Here is a 17,666-nt window from a genome sequence, read left to right on the forward strand (position 1 = left end):
CGACGGTATATCAGAATTGATGTCCGTCAGTTCTGTTTTAAAATCAGAAAACTATAACAAATTGAGTTACTGATTATGGTACAATCTCATAGAAAGAGATGATTGCTTGTGACAGATTTGCAATAGAAGGAACATGATTTCAGTCCCTTGAAGGATTGAAATAGAAAGTGGTATAAAAAAATTTCCATGGAGTATTTTAGGGTTATAGGAAGGTTATATATTGAGGTGATAATAGATAAAATTGTCATCAATCTCATTGTTTAATAGCAATACCTTGTATATGGTAAGTTTAGTCTGATTTTTGGTATTAATATAAAATTATATGGTGGTTGTGTCCATTGCAATGGAACTAGCTACAAGTCTACCTGTTGGATCGTCAGTTATTTTTCCAAATAGATCGATCTTTTTTTGCCTTATCATTATGTCTCTTTAGGCGTCAGACTGGATTTTCGTGTCGTTTTTCCATCATCCTTCTCAAGCTTTTCTATCCTTGGCCAAATACTTCTAAGTACTTTTAATTCCTCCAAAGTTTTCCTTTTATTTAGTCCTATTGCTTTTATAAGATCAATCCTTGTCTTCGTGATCTTACTCTTTCCATGGTTTACATAGTTTCAAATCTTGTTCCTAAAAATCTGAAATAGATTACATGGAATTTGTATCAAACATATCTATCCAAAATATCAACAACTTTCTTGTCCTTTCTTCTTTGTATACGGGTAGTATTATATTGCTTTTTTACATATTTTCCACGGCCATTCTTCTCCTTCTTTACCCATCCACTGTATATTTACCGTGTAATTTCATCCTCCATGCAAAATTCTCCAGTTTTTATTTCAGCTATTGAGGTTTACACTTCCTTTTTGGTAATCTTCCTCCTCTTCTACTTCTTTCCTTTCTATGTTCTATTTAGGTGTAGTAATATCATACTTATCTATTGCATAAAATTGTTTCCATATTTCTAGAACATGACCTACATCTATCTTCATCTGCTTCATTCTTATGATTCCTTTTAATCTGCTTATTATCATCCGAAATTCCTTTTTATCCAGTTTTTGAAATTCCTTTATCTATTCCCTATATCCTTTCCAACTTTCAACTCCTTTTTCGTCTCATTGTCGTCTTTTAATATTTTTCTTGAATCTTTATTTTATATATTTTTTTCCTCCGTTAATAGGTAAGTTAATGTATTTATTATACGAGGATATATTGAAAAATTCTTAGCCTACTAAAGAACCAAACAAAATTTTAATGTCAAAATATTTTATTACTTAACATATTCTCCTCTTAATTGGATACATTTATTACAGCGAACTTTCAACGTCTCTAGAACTTTCAAAAAAACAATGTTTCTTCTTGCTCTGCAAATCAGAACTCCACAGCTTTTATACTTCCTCGTCGGGAGAAAATTCACGACCTTTTAAACTTTTTTTCAGTTGAGAAAAGAGATGATAGTCGGAAGGAACCAAATCTGGTGAATAAGAGAGGTGTTCTAGTAATTCAAACCCTAAATCAAGAATTTTTTGCATGGCAACATGAGATTTGTGTGCAGAGGCGTTGTTTTGAAAAAACAAAACACCTTTGGATAGCTTTCCGCGTCTTTTCTCTTTAATTTTTTTCCGTAGAGTGGTCGGTAATGTCGAATATCAATCTCCATTTATTGTTGTACCCTTATCCAAAAAATCAATCATGATTACTCCCTGGCAATCCCAAAAAACGGAAGCAAAAACTTTTCCAGTAGATTTTTAGACACGAAACTTCTTAGGTCTTGGAGATGCAGTGTGTCGCCATTCCATCGATTGTTGCTTTGTTTCTAGATCGTAGATATGTACCCAAGTCTCATCCATAGTAACAATTCGGTTTAAGAAGTCTACATCGTTTTCAAATCGAACGCGATGTTTCTACCCTTGCACGCTTTTGGTCAACATTCAAACATTTGGGGATCCATTTTGTAGCAATTTTTCTCATGACCTTCCCGATCGGTCATCATTTTCAATGGAAAATTGAAGATGAAGAAGCAGTCCAATTTTGCACGGTCCCATACTATATATAACCAACACCTCCAGCATACTTTAAATTTGGAAAAGAAATATCTAAACAAAATGATTGTTGTGCTATAGGAAGGGAGGGCATTCAAGTCAATTCACAATTGAGATTGAACGAAATAGTACAATTAATTCTCTTTATGTATACGAAACCAACTTGGTCCTCAAAATATTCAAACTTTAATTCATGTCCTCAAACTTATACGGGCGCTTTATGCTAACCAAAATGCTGTGGTGAGAACTGAAACCGGTGACACAAAACCATACAGCATCAAAAGAGGCGTGCGACAGGGATGAGTGTTGTCTCCTCTACTCTTCAATATATATTCAGAAGAAGTCTTAGATGAAGCAAGAGAAGGTGTTAAAATCAATCGAAAAATTCTTAATAATATAAGGTACGCTGATGACACGGTCTTAGTTACAGACAGTGAACAGGATCTCCAAGCACTATTAGATCGCATAGAAATTATAGGAGAAGATTACGGCCTTAACCTCAACATCAAAAAGTCGAAAACCATGTTTGTCTCCAAAACATCCAACCATCCTCCCAGGCCTATCAACGTAAATTGTAGCATCATCGAAAATGTCGAAAAATTCAAATATCTGGATTGTTGAATAACAAAAGATCTAGACCCAGATATAAAAATGAGATGACGCATCGAGCAAACAAGAAATGTCTTTCGGAGGATTCTGTGAATTCCCTGGACCGCTCATATCAGTAACGAAGAGGTAATGCAAAAGAATAGGCACCGACAGTGAATTTATAGAATTAATAAAAACTCGAAACATCTCGTATCTAGGACACATATATCGAAATGACAAATATAAACTTTTGCAGCTTCTGATCGAAGAAGAAATCGAGGGAAAACGTGGTCCTGTCAGACGACAGGCCTCATGGCTGAAGAATATTCGCGAGTGGACCGGCTTAGACTCACAGACGCTGATAAGAAGGGCCAGAGACAAAAATGATTTTGCTGGGCTTATCGCCAACCTTCGTTAGAAGAGGGCATCCAGAGAAAAAAGATAAAGAACAAAATACTTTCTCGTTAAATTTCACTAAAGAGTAACATAAAGTACTCAGAAACACAAGAAGGAATATTATATTACTTACATTAGATTAAAGATTACGATAAAAAAAATAGAAAAGCATTAACAAATCATGAAATATCCTAGAAACATACATTCAATTTCGAAAAATCAAAAATTCTATCTCATAAATTTAAATGCATCTATGATCATTTGCCCATATTATAATAATATTCAAGAAAATCAGATATGCTTGGAACTTTAAGTGAAAAAAGTTTGATAGAAGGAATAATAAATTTTAGAAGTATTTGAATTGTCAAGTTTTTTTATAAATAATCATTTTTTTTTAATTCCTACCTGTAGTATGAGACGCGCCATCCTTGTAATTTTGAACATGACCTTCGGTTTCGTTCGAACTCAGTTTTGTTTTGTTCATTTCCAAGATATCATTAAAAGATTGCTGTTTATTGAATTCATCTTGTAATTTTTTCAGAAGCTCGTATCTTACGGAGAGAGTACTTTGTGTAACAGTCTCATCCGACAAATTAGTTTTTGTAGTAAGAGTCGAGAAATTTTCCAAAGGCGTATCTAAAATACAGATTGGAATATCTTCAATAACCTTTGAATAATAATAAATGAGAAGTGAGAAATTTTTAGTACTTCGTACCAGCGCCCGCTCTGGGGCAGGCTGATCCGGTCATTTGTTTGGGGCGGCAAATCTAAAGGGCGGAAATTTGGTCGTTATTGACATAAAATATTGATAATCAGTTAATCAAAATATATATTTGTTAATTTTCCTTCAATTAAAATCAACATAAATCTATATTTTGTATTTATGGTTCAATATTTTCTATAAAGTATTTATCATCATTTCTTCTGAAGAAAATAATAATTGCCTTTTTTATTTGTTTTACTAGTATGCACAAATTCAACGGACTTAAGTGATATGACAATGGGGCCAATATGAGAGGCCATAAAGCAGGAGTACAATCTAAAATTATAAATTTAAATTTGCGAGCCCTCTACGTTCCACGTAGTAGTCGTAGTCACTCTCTCAATCTAATAGGTAATGATATGGCAACAACGTCATTTGAAGCCGCTAATTTCTACAATCTATTTTTTCGGTTTCTACTTTTCGATGGGCAATACTTTTAAAGCATGCTAAAGGATTAACTATTGAGACTAGAAGGAACAGCAGGAAAGAGGCCTTAAAGCAATTAACGTTTCATTTAGGAGATTCATGATGCCTTGTTAAGAATTCACGAAAACCAAGAAATTGATAACTTCATAAAAGACGAAGGCTCTGGTTTACTAAATTGTATAAAACAGTTTAAATTTTTGTGTTCAGTAGTTATATGGTATAACATATTTAATCCGGTCAATTTGAACATTCGAATTCCCATCCAGCTGGAAATCAGTAAAATTGTTCAGATACAATTTAAAATAGAATTTGAATGTTCCCCATCATTTCCGTGTATGGAAAAAAAAATATTCAAGGTAAAAGGTCAAAAAAATGAGTTTTTCGCAATTTTCAGCAAAACGGTGAGTTTTATCATAAAAATACCTTAGACAAAAATTGAAAATCATAAAATTATCTACAAATATCTATCAAAAACATATTAATTTTTTTTCCTACAAGACACTGTTTCTGAGATATGATGATTCAAAAAGTTGTAAAAGCTGTCGTATTCCATAGTTTCACCAAAATATTTTCAGCAGTAAACTTTTCTTACAACATTGAAATGAACCGAGAGTTGTTGTGAGTATTTGTAAAAAATTTCTGTTGATTGGTGGGAACAGTCACAAACTCATCAAATAAATTAACAATGCATTTACATGTTCTTGATTTTAGGTCTCATCTGTTTTAAAATTAGTTTTTTTTGATAATTTTTAAACGATAAATTTTGACGTTTCGACTTTTCTTTAAGTCTTTATCAAAATATGATATTGACAGTGACAATTTGCTTATTTATATGATCTATAGATCACCTTCATCATGAATATCAAAATAAGGATAAAATTAACTGAGAACTTTGTTTTAATAAGAAAAATTAATTTTTCCTTGGTCCCTACATCTCAAATATATAGCAGTAATCAATTAAATTATTCGTAGTTTTATTAGAATTTACAAAATTTTAATTAAATTATTTAGATCTACTTTATCGTTTATTACAGCTTTTTCGTTCTTATGAATGTAACCCATTTCTAAAAATTCCATTTTTTGTGTATTAGATTCCGTTTCAAGAATTTTTGAATGTTTATAATTGATAATAATGTTCTTTTGATACTTCATAGTTCGATAATGCAGTTCTATTTTTTTATCGTATTGATGATCTTTTAGTCTATTTTCTAAATACTTAGATGTCTGCCCTATGTAGACAGCGTCACAATTAGTACAAAGCACTTGATCTATAATATTACTTCTTTCGTTTTTTGGTAGTTCAGATTTTATTTTAGTGAAATATTTAGGTATCTGATAGGATCTGATAGTTGGATAGATATATCAGCCAAACTTATAATCACTAATCTTTTTTGTGACAGGATGAAACGAATTGAAGTTTAAATATCTTAAGGACCAAATTGGCTTCGTGTACCATTCTGTTCTTATCTTTTTGTTAATTTTATATAATGTGACATCAAGAAAATTGATTCTATCATTTTGCTTAACCTCGATTGTGAATCGAAGTTTTTTATGATAAGAATTGAATTTTTTATTTATTTTTTCAATTTGATTCTTTGGTACAGCTGTAATATTCATGATGAAGGTGATCTATATATCAATATAAATAAACAAATTGTCAGTGTCAATATCATATTTTGATAAAGACTTGAAGAAAAGTCGAAACGTCAAAATTTATCTTTCTTTTAAAAATTATCAAAAAAAACTAATTTTTAAACAGAAGAGACCTAAAATCAAGAGCATTTAGATGCATTAATATATCGAAAGGTCTGAGAAATTGAAGAAATAAATTATTAATTGACGAAGATGTTGCTGATGTTCGAGGATGTTGTTCTGCAGCTTTGATATTTTTCGTGCAATCATTATAGCCATTAAATACGACAGTTAATCTGAAACAAGCTTTTACAACTTTTTGAATCGTTATACCTCAGAAACGGTGGCTCATAGGAAAAAAAGTATCAACACGTTTTTTGTACATAATTTTATAGTCCACAATTTTGTCTAAAATATTTTCCTGATAAAACTTACCGTTTTGCTGATAATCGCCAAAACTATTTTTTTTGACCTTTGACTTTGAATAAAATTTTTTCCATACACGGAAATGATGGGGAACATTCAAATTTCATTTTAAATTGCATTTTAAACAATTTTACTGATTTAAACTCTTATTTTTTTCGTCTAATTAGACCGGACTAAGTAAACTGTATTTATTCAATAAACCATCTGTTACAAACAAAAGATTACGATTTAATATCTTCAATTGAAATTTCACAAAACTGCAGAAAATTGTTTAGGGATCTAAGATCGGAAGAGTTCCTTAATGAAATTAAATAAAGTATAAAATAGCCTCCTTTCATATTACAATTGATCAATCACTGAATTTACTGGTTATTAGATTTGAACATCTTAATAAACGTAGGAATTATTTTTAATTCTTGTATAATATACGACTTGAAAAGCTTGTCTAAAGAAATTCTATTCATACACTGCATTCAACTGATGCCGATTCAGTTGACATAAATGGCATAGAATTAACCAAGGAAATTTCTGAAGTTCCTGCGCTTTTGGGGAAAAAATCAAGCATAAATATTTCGCCTTAAGAATATTGCTTACTATACCAGTAACTGTAGCAAGTGGGGAAAGGAGTTTCTATAAATTAATATTGATAAAGTCCATCTTACGATCCACTACCACCCAAAATCGTCTTAACGATCTGACCATTTGGGCTAATAAGCATGAAATAACTGATCTAATGAACATGAAAGACACAATAAAAAAGTTTGCAGAACTTAAAGTGAGAAAAAAAATATTTTCTTGATTTTAGTGAGTTTCTTCAGACATGTTACTTTTGATCCCTTTTAATCATATTTTATAATTTTTGTTAATGAGAAACATTTTGTCGTTATAGCTACGCTGATGATATCCTTTTAATAGTCAGTTCATTTGAAAAGCTACAGAGCTCCTAGATAGTCTTGTTGTCTGTCATAACTACGGACTAAGGCTTGATACAAAGAAAAGTAAATATATGGTCATAACTGAACAACAAAATGCACCAGAAGAAGAAATTTTACCTAGTAACATCAAAATGAATCAACTAGAGAAAATAACGTACCTGCGAACCGTAATAAACAATAAATGGGATCCTAGCGTACAGACACGAACAAAAATAGCTAAAGCGAGAGCAAGCAGCCGTAATCTTAACCTTGATCAGTGTTTGAGGCAAGTACGACATTACTTCTTTCTTGTGCTCTTAAATGGCGCAGAGACATGTACACTCACATAAAATCTTTCCAGACGTTTGGAAGGGTTTCAGATGTGGATTTATTGCCGTGTCTTAAAGCACATGAACAAAACCTTAGAAATAGTCAACACTATAAAGCGACGTTGATTAGAATACTTTGGTCATGTGATGCGCAACCCTGTGAAATACAATTTTTCCACTTAGGAATGCAACGAAAAATAGTAGGTAGAAGCTTAGGTCGGCGCACAACATCGTGCATAAAAATCTTCGTCAATGGTTTGGGAAACAGCCAGTTATTCTGCGCAGCAGGGAATAAAGCAATAATAGTCAATATAATAGTTAATATAGGAGCCAACGATCTATAACGGTCACGGCATACGAGGAAGAAGATCCCGACACAGGGCTTGTAATTATAATAACCGATTTAATTGATCACAGCTCTGCTCTGGAAGTCAAAGTAGGTGTCCCCTACCATCTAAAATTATTGATTACAATGACAATATGACGGCATATTTAACAAATACGTCAGTGATCAACACTACTAGAGAAGTCTTTTGTATGCAAAAAGCAAAAAGAGGGTAAAGGGTAAACCATATTAGACTCGAAAAATTCTAGTAGTGCCTGCTGTGTAGATACCTGTAATATTGATCAAACAAAACTGCTGCTAATAACTGAACAATCCAATCCTACGTCAAAAATTCTCGCCATTTCATTGATCTCCTCGAAGATTCCGCTATTTCTTCCAAATATATCCTTGTTAAGTTTGATATTGTCTCTCTATTCACCATTATTTCTTTGTCTATTCTAGACACCAAATACCACATTACCCTAGATTGCATTTCCGTTATCAGACACTGTTTGTTCAATAGCCACTTCATATTTCAAAATTCTACAAACATCTGAAAAGTGCCCAAACAGGACAATCCCCTCTTTCTCTCCAGTCATTAGCAACAATAGTACGAACATTTCGAAATTCAATAGTACCCTACTCCTCTCTCCGACCTTAACTCTTGATTACGATGCTGATGTTACTTCTGACATTTATCTACTATTTCTTGACATCAAAATCGAAAAAATTTCTTCCTATCCATCTATTCCTAACCCAATCGCGACAACCATTTTATCAATGCCCAATCCCATTATAATTCCGCTTTAATTTCGTCATTAATATACTCGTATTAAGATTTATTTCGCTGTCTGTTAAATTCTTTAAGCCATCAAAAATTAACTTCTTGAAACAAAGGTTGATTCAAAATGGTTACAACAAATCACTGAGAGCATCCACAAATTTTCAATTCATTCATCCACTCAATTATATCTGCCAGAGATAAAAATTCCTAATGAACAGCATGAAATGTATGTTTTTGTTTGGCTAAGTAGTTCAACGTATCCCCATCAGTTCAAAGGAACTCTTAGTGAATATTACAAATTCCCTCAAGCATACCAGCGCACAATCAATTTCTTCGAAACCATCGCCAAACTCCGTTTCTTAAGTCCATCCAAAATAATTCGAGAGGCCATCTAAATAGAAAAACGTCCAAATTGTTTAAACACAAAGGACGTCAGTTAGAGATTACCAAGAATATTAAAACATTTCCCCCTCACGGGACTTGCCCTAACTATTAAGAGATTGTATTTGCGATGCTGCATTTATAATGCTTCCAAATGCCACAAAAATAATATATTATTATAACAAATGCATGAGAACTTAGTGTGAAAACTTCCAAACTAACAGTTGCGAAGCTTGTGAATGTTTCCAATCACATTCCTCAGTATCCCTTGGACGAATTTGTAAACTGTTTGTCAATTATTAAACTTAAATTTTTTGATCCGGATGGCCAATCTATCAACGGACTACCACGGCCTATAAATCGTTAATATGTTTAATGTTTTCTCGCCCTTTGCCCCACATCTCTGGCGTAATGATTTGATCACCAATTCAACTGGAAAAGTATTATTCAAAATATCTCAAAAGTTGATATTTTCCGGTAAAACGACAAGACTAATAATTTCGTTCAATTAGTATCCTATACTAGGAGTATATATTTATATAAATGAGCATTTATCTTTCTCATCTTGACCGATTTTATTATATCCTCTCTCTACTTTGCTCAGCACATCCTAGCTCATTCTAGAGCAATGCGTGTCTGAAATTAAATATTCTACAAACCTCCCTGACATTTCTTTATATATCTCCTAACGGATGTCTTATTTCAATTTCTCTCCTCATATTTCTTTTTTATAGTCATAATACTGTAACGAAATCGTCCACGACATGGACCGTGAAGCCGGTATGTCATATAATCTAAGAGGTGTAGGCGCCGGGTGCAAATTTCAAAGAAATAAAGCGGCAAACGTATTTACAGTATGTTAGGGCAGTTTTCTATAAAATAATATAAAATAGAAAGTCCTTTTTGTTTAAATTCTACACCGAATTGTCAAGAAATGAGATATATATATATATATATATATATATATATATATATATATATATATATATATATATATGTTATGTTTAAATAAATTAATATATTAAGAATCAGATAAGTGTTCAGGAATAAATCTTAGTGTAAAGTGAATTGTAAATAGTTTAGTGTAATTAGTGCAAGGGTATGAATAAAAAAGTAAGTAAGCAACATACACCGTATATATATCTACCCCACCGCATAAAAGTTGTTTAAATAAATTAGAAAAATATTACAATACACTATTAATAAATAATGTCACTGCAATTGACCGTAAATATCAAATATACTTTCCTGAAGCGTAATTCGATTCTTTCAATTGATATTGATATAGGTTTTTTTATCACTGTTGGCTTGGTTAGTATTGAAGCTTCATGTTATACAGGGTGCGGCAGCATAACTTCCTTTTTTAAAAAGTTCGCCATTTAGTCGGTAGATGTCGTAACGGAGTGCTAGTGGTCTCGTTCGAGAGGGGGGACTATAAAGTTTTGTCCCGGCACAGTTCAGTCGCCATCATGCGTTGAAACAGTGAGGAGCGTGCGTTTGCCGTTGAGGTTTACTTTTCGAGCGGATGTTCTGTGATCGCAACCCAGCGCGCCTTTCGGAATCGCTTTAATTTAGCCCCCTTGGCCCCTGTCCCGGACCGGAAATCAATTGTTACGTGGGTCACTACGTTCAGACAAACTGCAAGGGTGACAAGACGAAGAACTGGAGTCCCTCGGCCCATTAGATCACCGGAGAACATTGAGTTAGTTAGAACTTCAGTGTTGCGATCACCACGGCGTTCTGCGCGCAAACATGCGTCTGCCCTTGGACTTTCCGATCGTTCTGTGAGGAGAATACTTCATGATGATCTTCATTTTCATCCATACAAGATGGCAATTATGCAGGAACTTTCTGAACGTGACTTCAATTCTCGGAGGAACGCGTGTGAGGTTTTTCTGGAAGTCGTTCCTGAGGACGCTATTGTTTTTTTTAGTGATGAAGCCCATTTTCATTTGTGTGGATCCGTAAACAAACAAAACATGCGCTATTGGGCTGATACCAATCCTCGACAATTGCATCAACGGCCTTTGCATTCACCTAAAGTCACAGTGTGGTGTGCAATTTACTCACGTGGAATTATTGGTCCCTGGTTCTTTGAGGAAAATGAAGTCACAGTGACAGTGAATTCGCACCGGTATGTAAACATGTTACAGGAATTTTTTTTCCCACGGCTAGATGAGTTGGACTTAGGGGACACTTGGTTCCAACAAGACGGAGCAACGGCACACACTTCAAGAACATCGATGGCTGTTTTGAGGGAACACTTCCCAGAGCGCCTTATCTCAATTAGGGGCGATTTGGAGTGGCCAGCCCGCTCTCCCGATTTGACCCCTTGTGATTATTTCCTATGGGGTTTTTTGAAATCCCGTGTGTATGTGAACCGTCCAAGGACCCTACAAGATTTGAAGTCGAACATCCAGGAAGAAATTGCCAACATAACGCCTGCTATGCTGGCAAGAGTCATGACAAACGCCAGAAATCGGTTTACTCAGTGTATGGAGAATGGGGGACGTCACCTAACTGATTTGATCTTCAAAACTCAGTAAAACAAAACTTTATGTATGTGCCTGTATTATAAAAAACGAATAAAAATTTTCTGATTCATACAATAAGTTTTATTAACTTTTGAAAAAAGGAAGTTATGCTGCCGCACCCTGTATAACTATGGAAGCATTCTAAATCTAGTGATGTGGATGTTTTTAAAGACAAACTAATAATAACAATTCTCCATTTGTGTCTACGAAAAATCATCGTAATATGTCTCAAAAACTATTGATATTGATATCGAGAAAGTAACCAAGCAATCGGCCCTCCGCTGTAAGCATCGTAACCAATACCTCTCGAGAAATCAAAAATAATCGATTATTTTTTCACCATTGGAGCTACGCACATTTTCCTGCAGATTAAGTCTCGTTGCTTATAAAATAATCGATTATTCTCGAAGCTGTTGTGAGAACATTATATTTTGAAGGAGTTAAATTTTAAGGTTAGGTAAGGTTAGTTGGTTGCAGATGACATTGAATTTTTTATAGAATTTTTTTTGAAAATCTGAAAGATGTGCTAAGATTATTTAAATCAGTTTTTTTTCAATAGGAAAATCATTTTTAGCAAAATAGTTTGTTTCTACAAACAGGCGTTTTTTGTAGCTGCTTTCAACTCTCAAAACTTTGGCAGATTCGTAATTTGACTACTACAAAAAGCGCCTGTTTTGAGAAACAAACTATATTGCCAAAGATGATTAGTCTATTAATAAAAGAATGATTTAAATAATCTTAGTGTAAAATATGCATATCTTTTAGATTTTGTAAAAACATGTCATCTGAAAAAAACTTTAATGTCATTCATAATCTAACCAATGAAAATTTATAATGATTTGAATAGTAACCAGAAAGAATAAAGCTCGTATTAATGTCAAGTAAAAGTTGATGAGATTGTATGTGATTTTAAAGGTATAAACACACAATGAAGTAAGTGTTTGACATGAAAAAATTAAAAAACACTGGTGTTCTAAGAAGTCAATCTGGTACCGAAAATGTATGCTATATGTGCAATATGTGTAGATGGAGAATTGTTCTCTAATTTAAAATAATTCAAAATTACCTGAATCTCCTTTATTTGTTGCAACGTAGGTTATTTTAACCCGAGGATATTTTCCAAATTTTGATTTACGCACTGATATTATTTTATCAATTCTTTTTCTAGTCAATGTAGTATCGTTTTCATTTGGTAATGAATGGAAGAGTTGGAATAAACTTTTGGGGGGAATCCTAACGATTTCGCATTCCTTCTTAGCATTAACAAATGTCTCACGAACTTTAGTACTTCGTTTATTTCCAATATCTTTTTCAATTGTTATTTTTGTATGCATTAAATTCTGGATACTAGTTGAATTGTGTGTTGATTCCTTCGTTTCTACAGATTTTAGTTTTGTGGAGTTATTGGATACCAAACTTCTCGATTTAACACTCTGTGAGTCAATTTTGCTTTTGAAAGTCGAATGCAAATCCGTACAACCACGTAATTTTCTGTTGAATTTTTGTAATTTCATGTCTTTATTATCCACAAATTCTTCCACTTTGGCTACTAACTTATCAGAATTCATATTTTTCTGGGGACCTTTCCCGAATATATTTTCTAATTCATCGCTTAGTATTCCTCTGAAATTTTTTAACTCGTCTTCATTTAAAGTGGCTTTTGGTGTTTCTTTATCGTCACTTTTGTTATTTTCAATTTCTTTATCGTTTGTAGTTTTATTTCCACTTTTCTCATTCTTGGAAGACGCTTTACGTTTAGAAAAAACTGTATGCTCGGAAGTTGATTTTTGGGAGATTGTGGATTTTAATATACTTGGTGTATTTAATATTTGTGGATTTTTATATTCAGCTGAATGTTTCTTATACAGTAAAGCCTGTCTTTCCAGTAAATATTTAGAGGATGAAATACGCTTATCGGTACTTTTCTCAAGTGAATGCACATCTTTATTTTGTAATATCTTATTTTCCTTGGTACCTCCAAGATTAATTTTGGTATTGACTTCTTTTTCGTGGCTGGACGGATCAGTAGATTTCTTATCGAAATCGTTTACAAAGGTTCTCACTGTTTTGGTTTTGGAATTGACTATATCGCTTCTGTAGACATTGTCTCTAGAACGTTTTTCTTTATATAATTCGGCATCAGTTATAGATACTGTATGAAAATCTAAATCATTGTCATGGGTAATATCAACTTTAAATTTATTTATTGTTTTCTCTATTTCTTCCTTGGGATTTGATACTTTATTTTTTGTTTCTAAATTTGATTTGTTCATTCTGTTATTGAATTGATTTTGTAATAGATATATAATGACATTCCTCCTTCCTTGATAGTTTGGTTTTACGGGCTTCTGAGAATCTTTGCTTTTATGTTTTTTTGCCTTCAATTTGACTGATTTTGTGTAGCGCCTACCACTTCGGTGGATATTCGGTGCTTTTACTATTCTGAATACAGCTTTTTTGGAAGCTTTATCAGATTTTTTATTATTATCACCTTTTTTGGGTGTTTTATTATCAGTAGATTTACTAGATTCGTCACCATCATCTTTACCTGATAATATTGGAACTATTTTATCCTCATTTCCCAACGTGCTTCTACAGTTTTTTTTGGTGTCTTTATTTTCAAGCTTTTCTCTGTATAACACATGAATAAGTTTTTTCTCCGTATTTACATCGTTGAATGTTAAGATGTTATGTGATATAATTGCATTTGACGTAGCAGAATAATTTCTATTCAAATTCAAATTAGTGTCATTTAGACCAAATTTCCTCTCAATATCTCTTCTCCCTTGAATGTAGGGTGATCTGTCTTGGATTTTATTCAATCTGTTCTCTATGCTTGAAAAATATGCTCTGAAACAAATTTCATCACTATCTAGTTTACCACGTTTTTTTTCTAATTGTTTCTTCGCTTTCCTTTTCGCATAACTATAATCATATTCAGCGAAGCAATATCTAGTACATTCTTCTTTGTTGAGCTGTTCCAACGATTTAGCAGCTGTTTTAGAAAAGGTACTTCTAGAATTATTTTTGCACGTTTCCATTATCTTGCTTTTCTCTAAATTTGAAGTATTTTCGTGGAAAAAAGATTTAACGTTACTATGAATATCAGAAAGAGCGCCATCATCTTCTTTAGATTGTATTTTCAAATTATTGTGATTCGTGTTGTATGAAGGGCACATTTTAGTTACATCGTGCTTCTCTAGTTTGGTCAAAGTGATGGTATTTTGTTGTAAAGATTGGAAGCTTTTATCTCTAAATGAATCTTTATTGGAAATATCCATATCTTCGACTTTGTTAACTAATTTTTTCATTGAATCGACGTCTTTGAATAGACTCTCCAATGATTTCATCTTATTATTTTCCATATCTTCTCCCGCGTCTTTGTTTAGTCTTTTTATCGCTACTTCTAAGTCAAGAGATCCCTTAGATTCCGATGCTTTGGTGTCAAACCCTCCATTATTAGTCATTACTATGTTTGCAGTCTGAGTTTGAACAATAATTTTAACAATGTTATTTTCAGTTAAAATTGAAGCACCCTTTTTAGTTTTATCTTTTTTACTGCTACTTTTCAAAGTTCTATTCGTCCCAGAACTATTTTGCACCTTCACAACTTTTACCTCATCCATTTCTACATCAGAATTAATTTCTTCGATATGTTGTGTTGTGGTATTGTGGATTTTTTGTACCTTATTTTGCTGAATTACATCATCCATAATTTCTTTATTTCCAAAAGAAGCTAAATTAACCTCGGTATTATCATTATCTTGGGACAACGTATCCCCAATTCTTTGAATGGTCTTATTATCTTGTTCTGAATCAAGTGAACCGGTATCTTTTCTTATTTTTTTATTATTTAACGCTTTTTTATAGTGATTCATCATATTTTCTCTTACTTCCAATGTGTTTTTTGTCGAGCTATTCTCTGTACTATCTTTAAAACTGTAAAAGTCCAAATTTTTATTAGTTTCACTTGATCTCAACTTCCCGAAATTTTCAATTTCATCAGTATCTCGAGCACTAGGTTTAGTTTCCTCTATAATTTCAACCAACTGGGAAGGAATTTCATTATTCTGCAACATAATATTGGTCTCTTTGTCGATATGGTCTCCTGGTTTCTTGAGCAAATCATCTGCTCGTAAGCTATTTTCTATTGCTGTCATTACATCTGTGTCTGAATTATCATTGCCAGTTGCACTTTTTCTTGCATTCTCTTCACTTTCTTTGTCGGACTCTTTTTCAAAATTATTTTGTTCAATTTGTATAATAGTTTGATTTTTATCTTCTTTGTTGTCCAGTATCAACTCTTTACTACGCCGAACTTCTTGCTTTAGTTGAGAAAATAATTGATTTCTTTCAACCATTTCATCTTTAGGAAGAATTTGATTGGCGCTACATGTCTCAATTTTGAGTTTCTGGCTAGCTGGCAGTGCTGCTTCACTTTCATTATTTTCATTTATTTCGGAACCTGTTGTAGTTTTTTCTAGGACTTGTTTCTTATATTTGTCTTTATTTTGCTTATCTTGATTTTTTTTAAGTTCTATTTGCTCCTGATTATATGCCGCTTTCTTCTCTAGCAGCTCTTCCAAAAATTTGTTCGTGCACTTAGACACCATTCCATTTACATTCGACACACTTTTAACAAGTTGACCTTTCTCGTCCAGTTTTCTCAAATTTTCAATTATTCTTTTGAAACATTCTTCTAGTTTATGTATTGTATTATCGTATTTTCCTGTAGAGTTGCTAAAAAAAGGTTTTTTGCTTGCTTTTTCGTTCTCATCCATGAGTTTGTTAGTTTCCTTGTCAATCACTTCGCATTTTTCTCTATCATCGATCATGGGCATAGTGTGACTTGCATTTATTGTATTCTTTTCATTAGTAACATGATTTTTAAGAACGAAAACTACACTTTCCCTTCCACATTCTGTTCCACCCGGAAACAAGCTCCCATCTTTTTCTTCCAAATTAATTTTATCTCTGTCTTTTCTGTTTTGCTTAGAATCAAGTCTATCATCACTTATATTTTCTGGTTTTGATTTGGAATCCGGTTTTTCTGCGTTAAAAATCAAAAGCAAAGATTTTTTTTGCTTCATGTCAGAGAAGTCAACAACAATTTTTTCTGAAGAATTATCCTTTATAGTCACAGACATATTCTTTTTGGTTTCAACTGTTTTATCGTTCGAAGGACATGTTGTAGAGCACACATTAATTTCTTCGTTTTCAACTGAATACTTATCTACATCTTCAACAGGAGTCTCGGTTTCGGAAGACCTCATTACTTGCTTAGAAGCTGATACATTCGGTTTTTTTATTTCTGAAATATCTGATTCTCCACCTTCCTTCTCAATTTCCCTAACTTTCTTAGACGAATAAGGAGTTTCTTCAGTTTTAGAATCATCTTCTAATAAATAGATTTTCATCAGACTCGACTCTGAATGGTTTGGCTTCCAATCGGGTTTTTGAATCATTGTTTCTAGTGGATTTGTGACAACGTCGAAGAACTTCTCATATTCAGCAATACGATCATATTGTTTTCCTTTGTCCCTTTGTCGCTTTATTTTCATCAATTTTCTGACAATATGTATCGGCAATGGTTGTCTTCTATTAGGATATTTATGGGGCGTTTCTTGTACCTGAAAAATAAACCATACTAATTCATAGTTGAGCTGATCTCTATTGTTAGCAACTATCCAATCATTGTCCCCAATATAATAAGTTCGCTTTTAGCTAGAGAGACATTTTTCCTGAATGACCGTTGACTTTACATGACATCTAGTTTTTATTATAGCGTGAAAATACATAGTTGTTATTTAAAACATATATTTAGACGATTCCAGTGATAATTATTCAAAAAGAGGAAATTTTCAGATTTTTAGAAGTAGAACGACAAGCTTTAGTTCTTCCAATATCAATTGCGGGGACAGTTATCCGAGGAACAATCAATATTTCATAAATACGCAAGGCACTCATACCAAAATTTATAAATGAAAAATAATGTTTACTCCCCGTATAAAATTCGGTAAACATCTAACAAACTTCGAATGGTCAGCATAAATCCATTTCTTTTGGCCTAAGCTGTCGAAAGTCGTATGTACACAATTTCTTCAAAATATTCCTGCTAGAAAGTCTGCGATA

General features: G+C 32.8%; 1 protein-coding gene across 1 annotated transcript in view; it reads right to left on the reverse strand.

The window, feature by feature from the left end:
* Positions 1–17,666, reverse strand: part of LOC130446920 (uncharacterized protein PF3D7_1120600-like) — a 34,015-nt gene that overhangs the window by 383 nt on the left and 15,966 nt on the right. The window contains exons 4-5 of the mRNA XM_056783443.1: positions 12,811–17,164; positions 3,426–3,656 (exon numbers count right to left, since the gene is read on the reverse strand). Of these exons, the coding sequence (XP_056639421.1) occupies positions 3,426–3,656; positions 12,811–17,164 (4,585 nt within the window). The remainder of the gene's footprint in view (positions 1–3,425; positions 3,657–12,810; positions 17,165–17,666) is intronic.

The sequence above is a fragment of the Diorhabda sublineata genome, chromosome 7 (assembly GCF_026230105.1).
Source record: "Diorhabda sublineata isolate icDioSubl1.1 chromosome 7, icDioSubl1.1, whole genome shotgun sequence".
Classification (NCBI taxonomy): Eukaryota; Metazoa; Arthropoda; class Insecta; order Coleoptera; family Chrysomelidae; genus Diorhabda; species Diorhabda sublineata.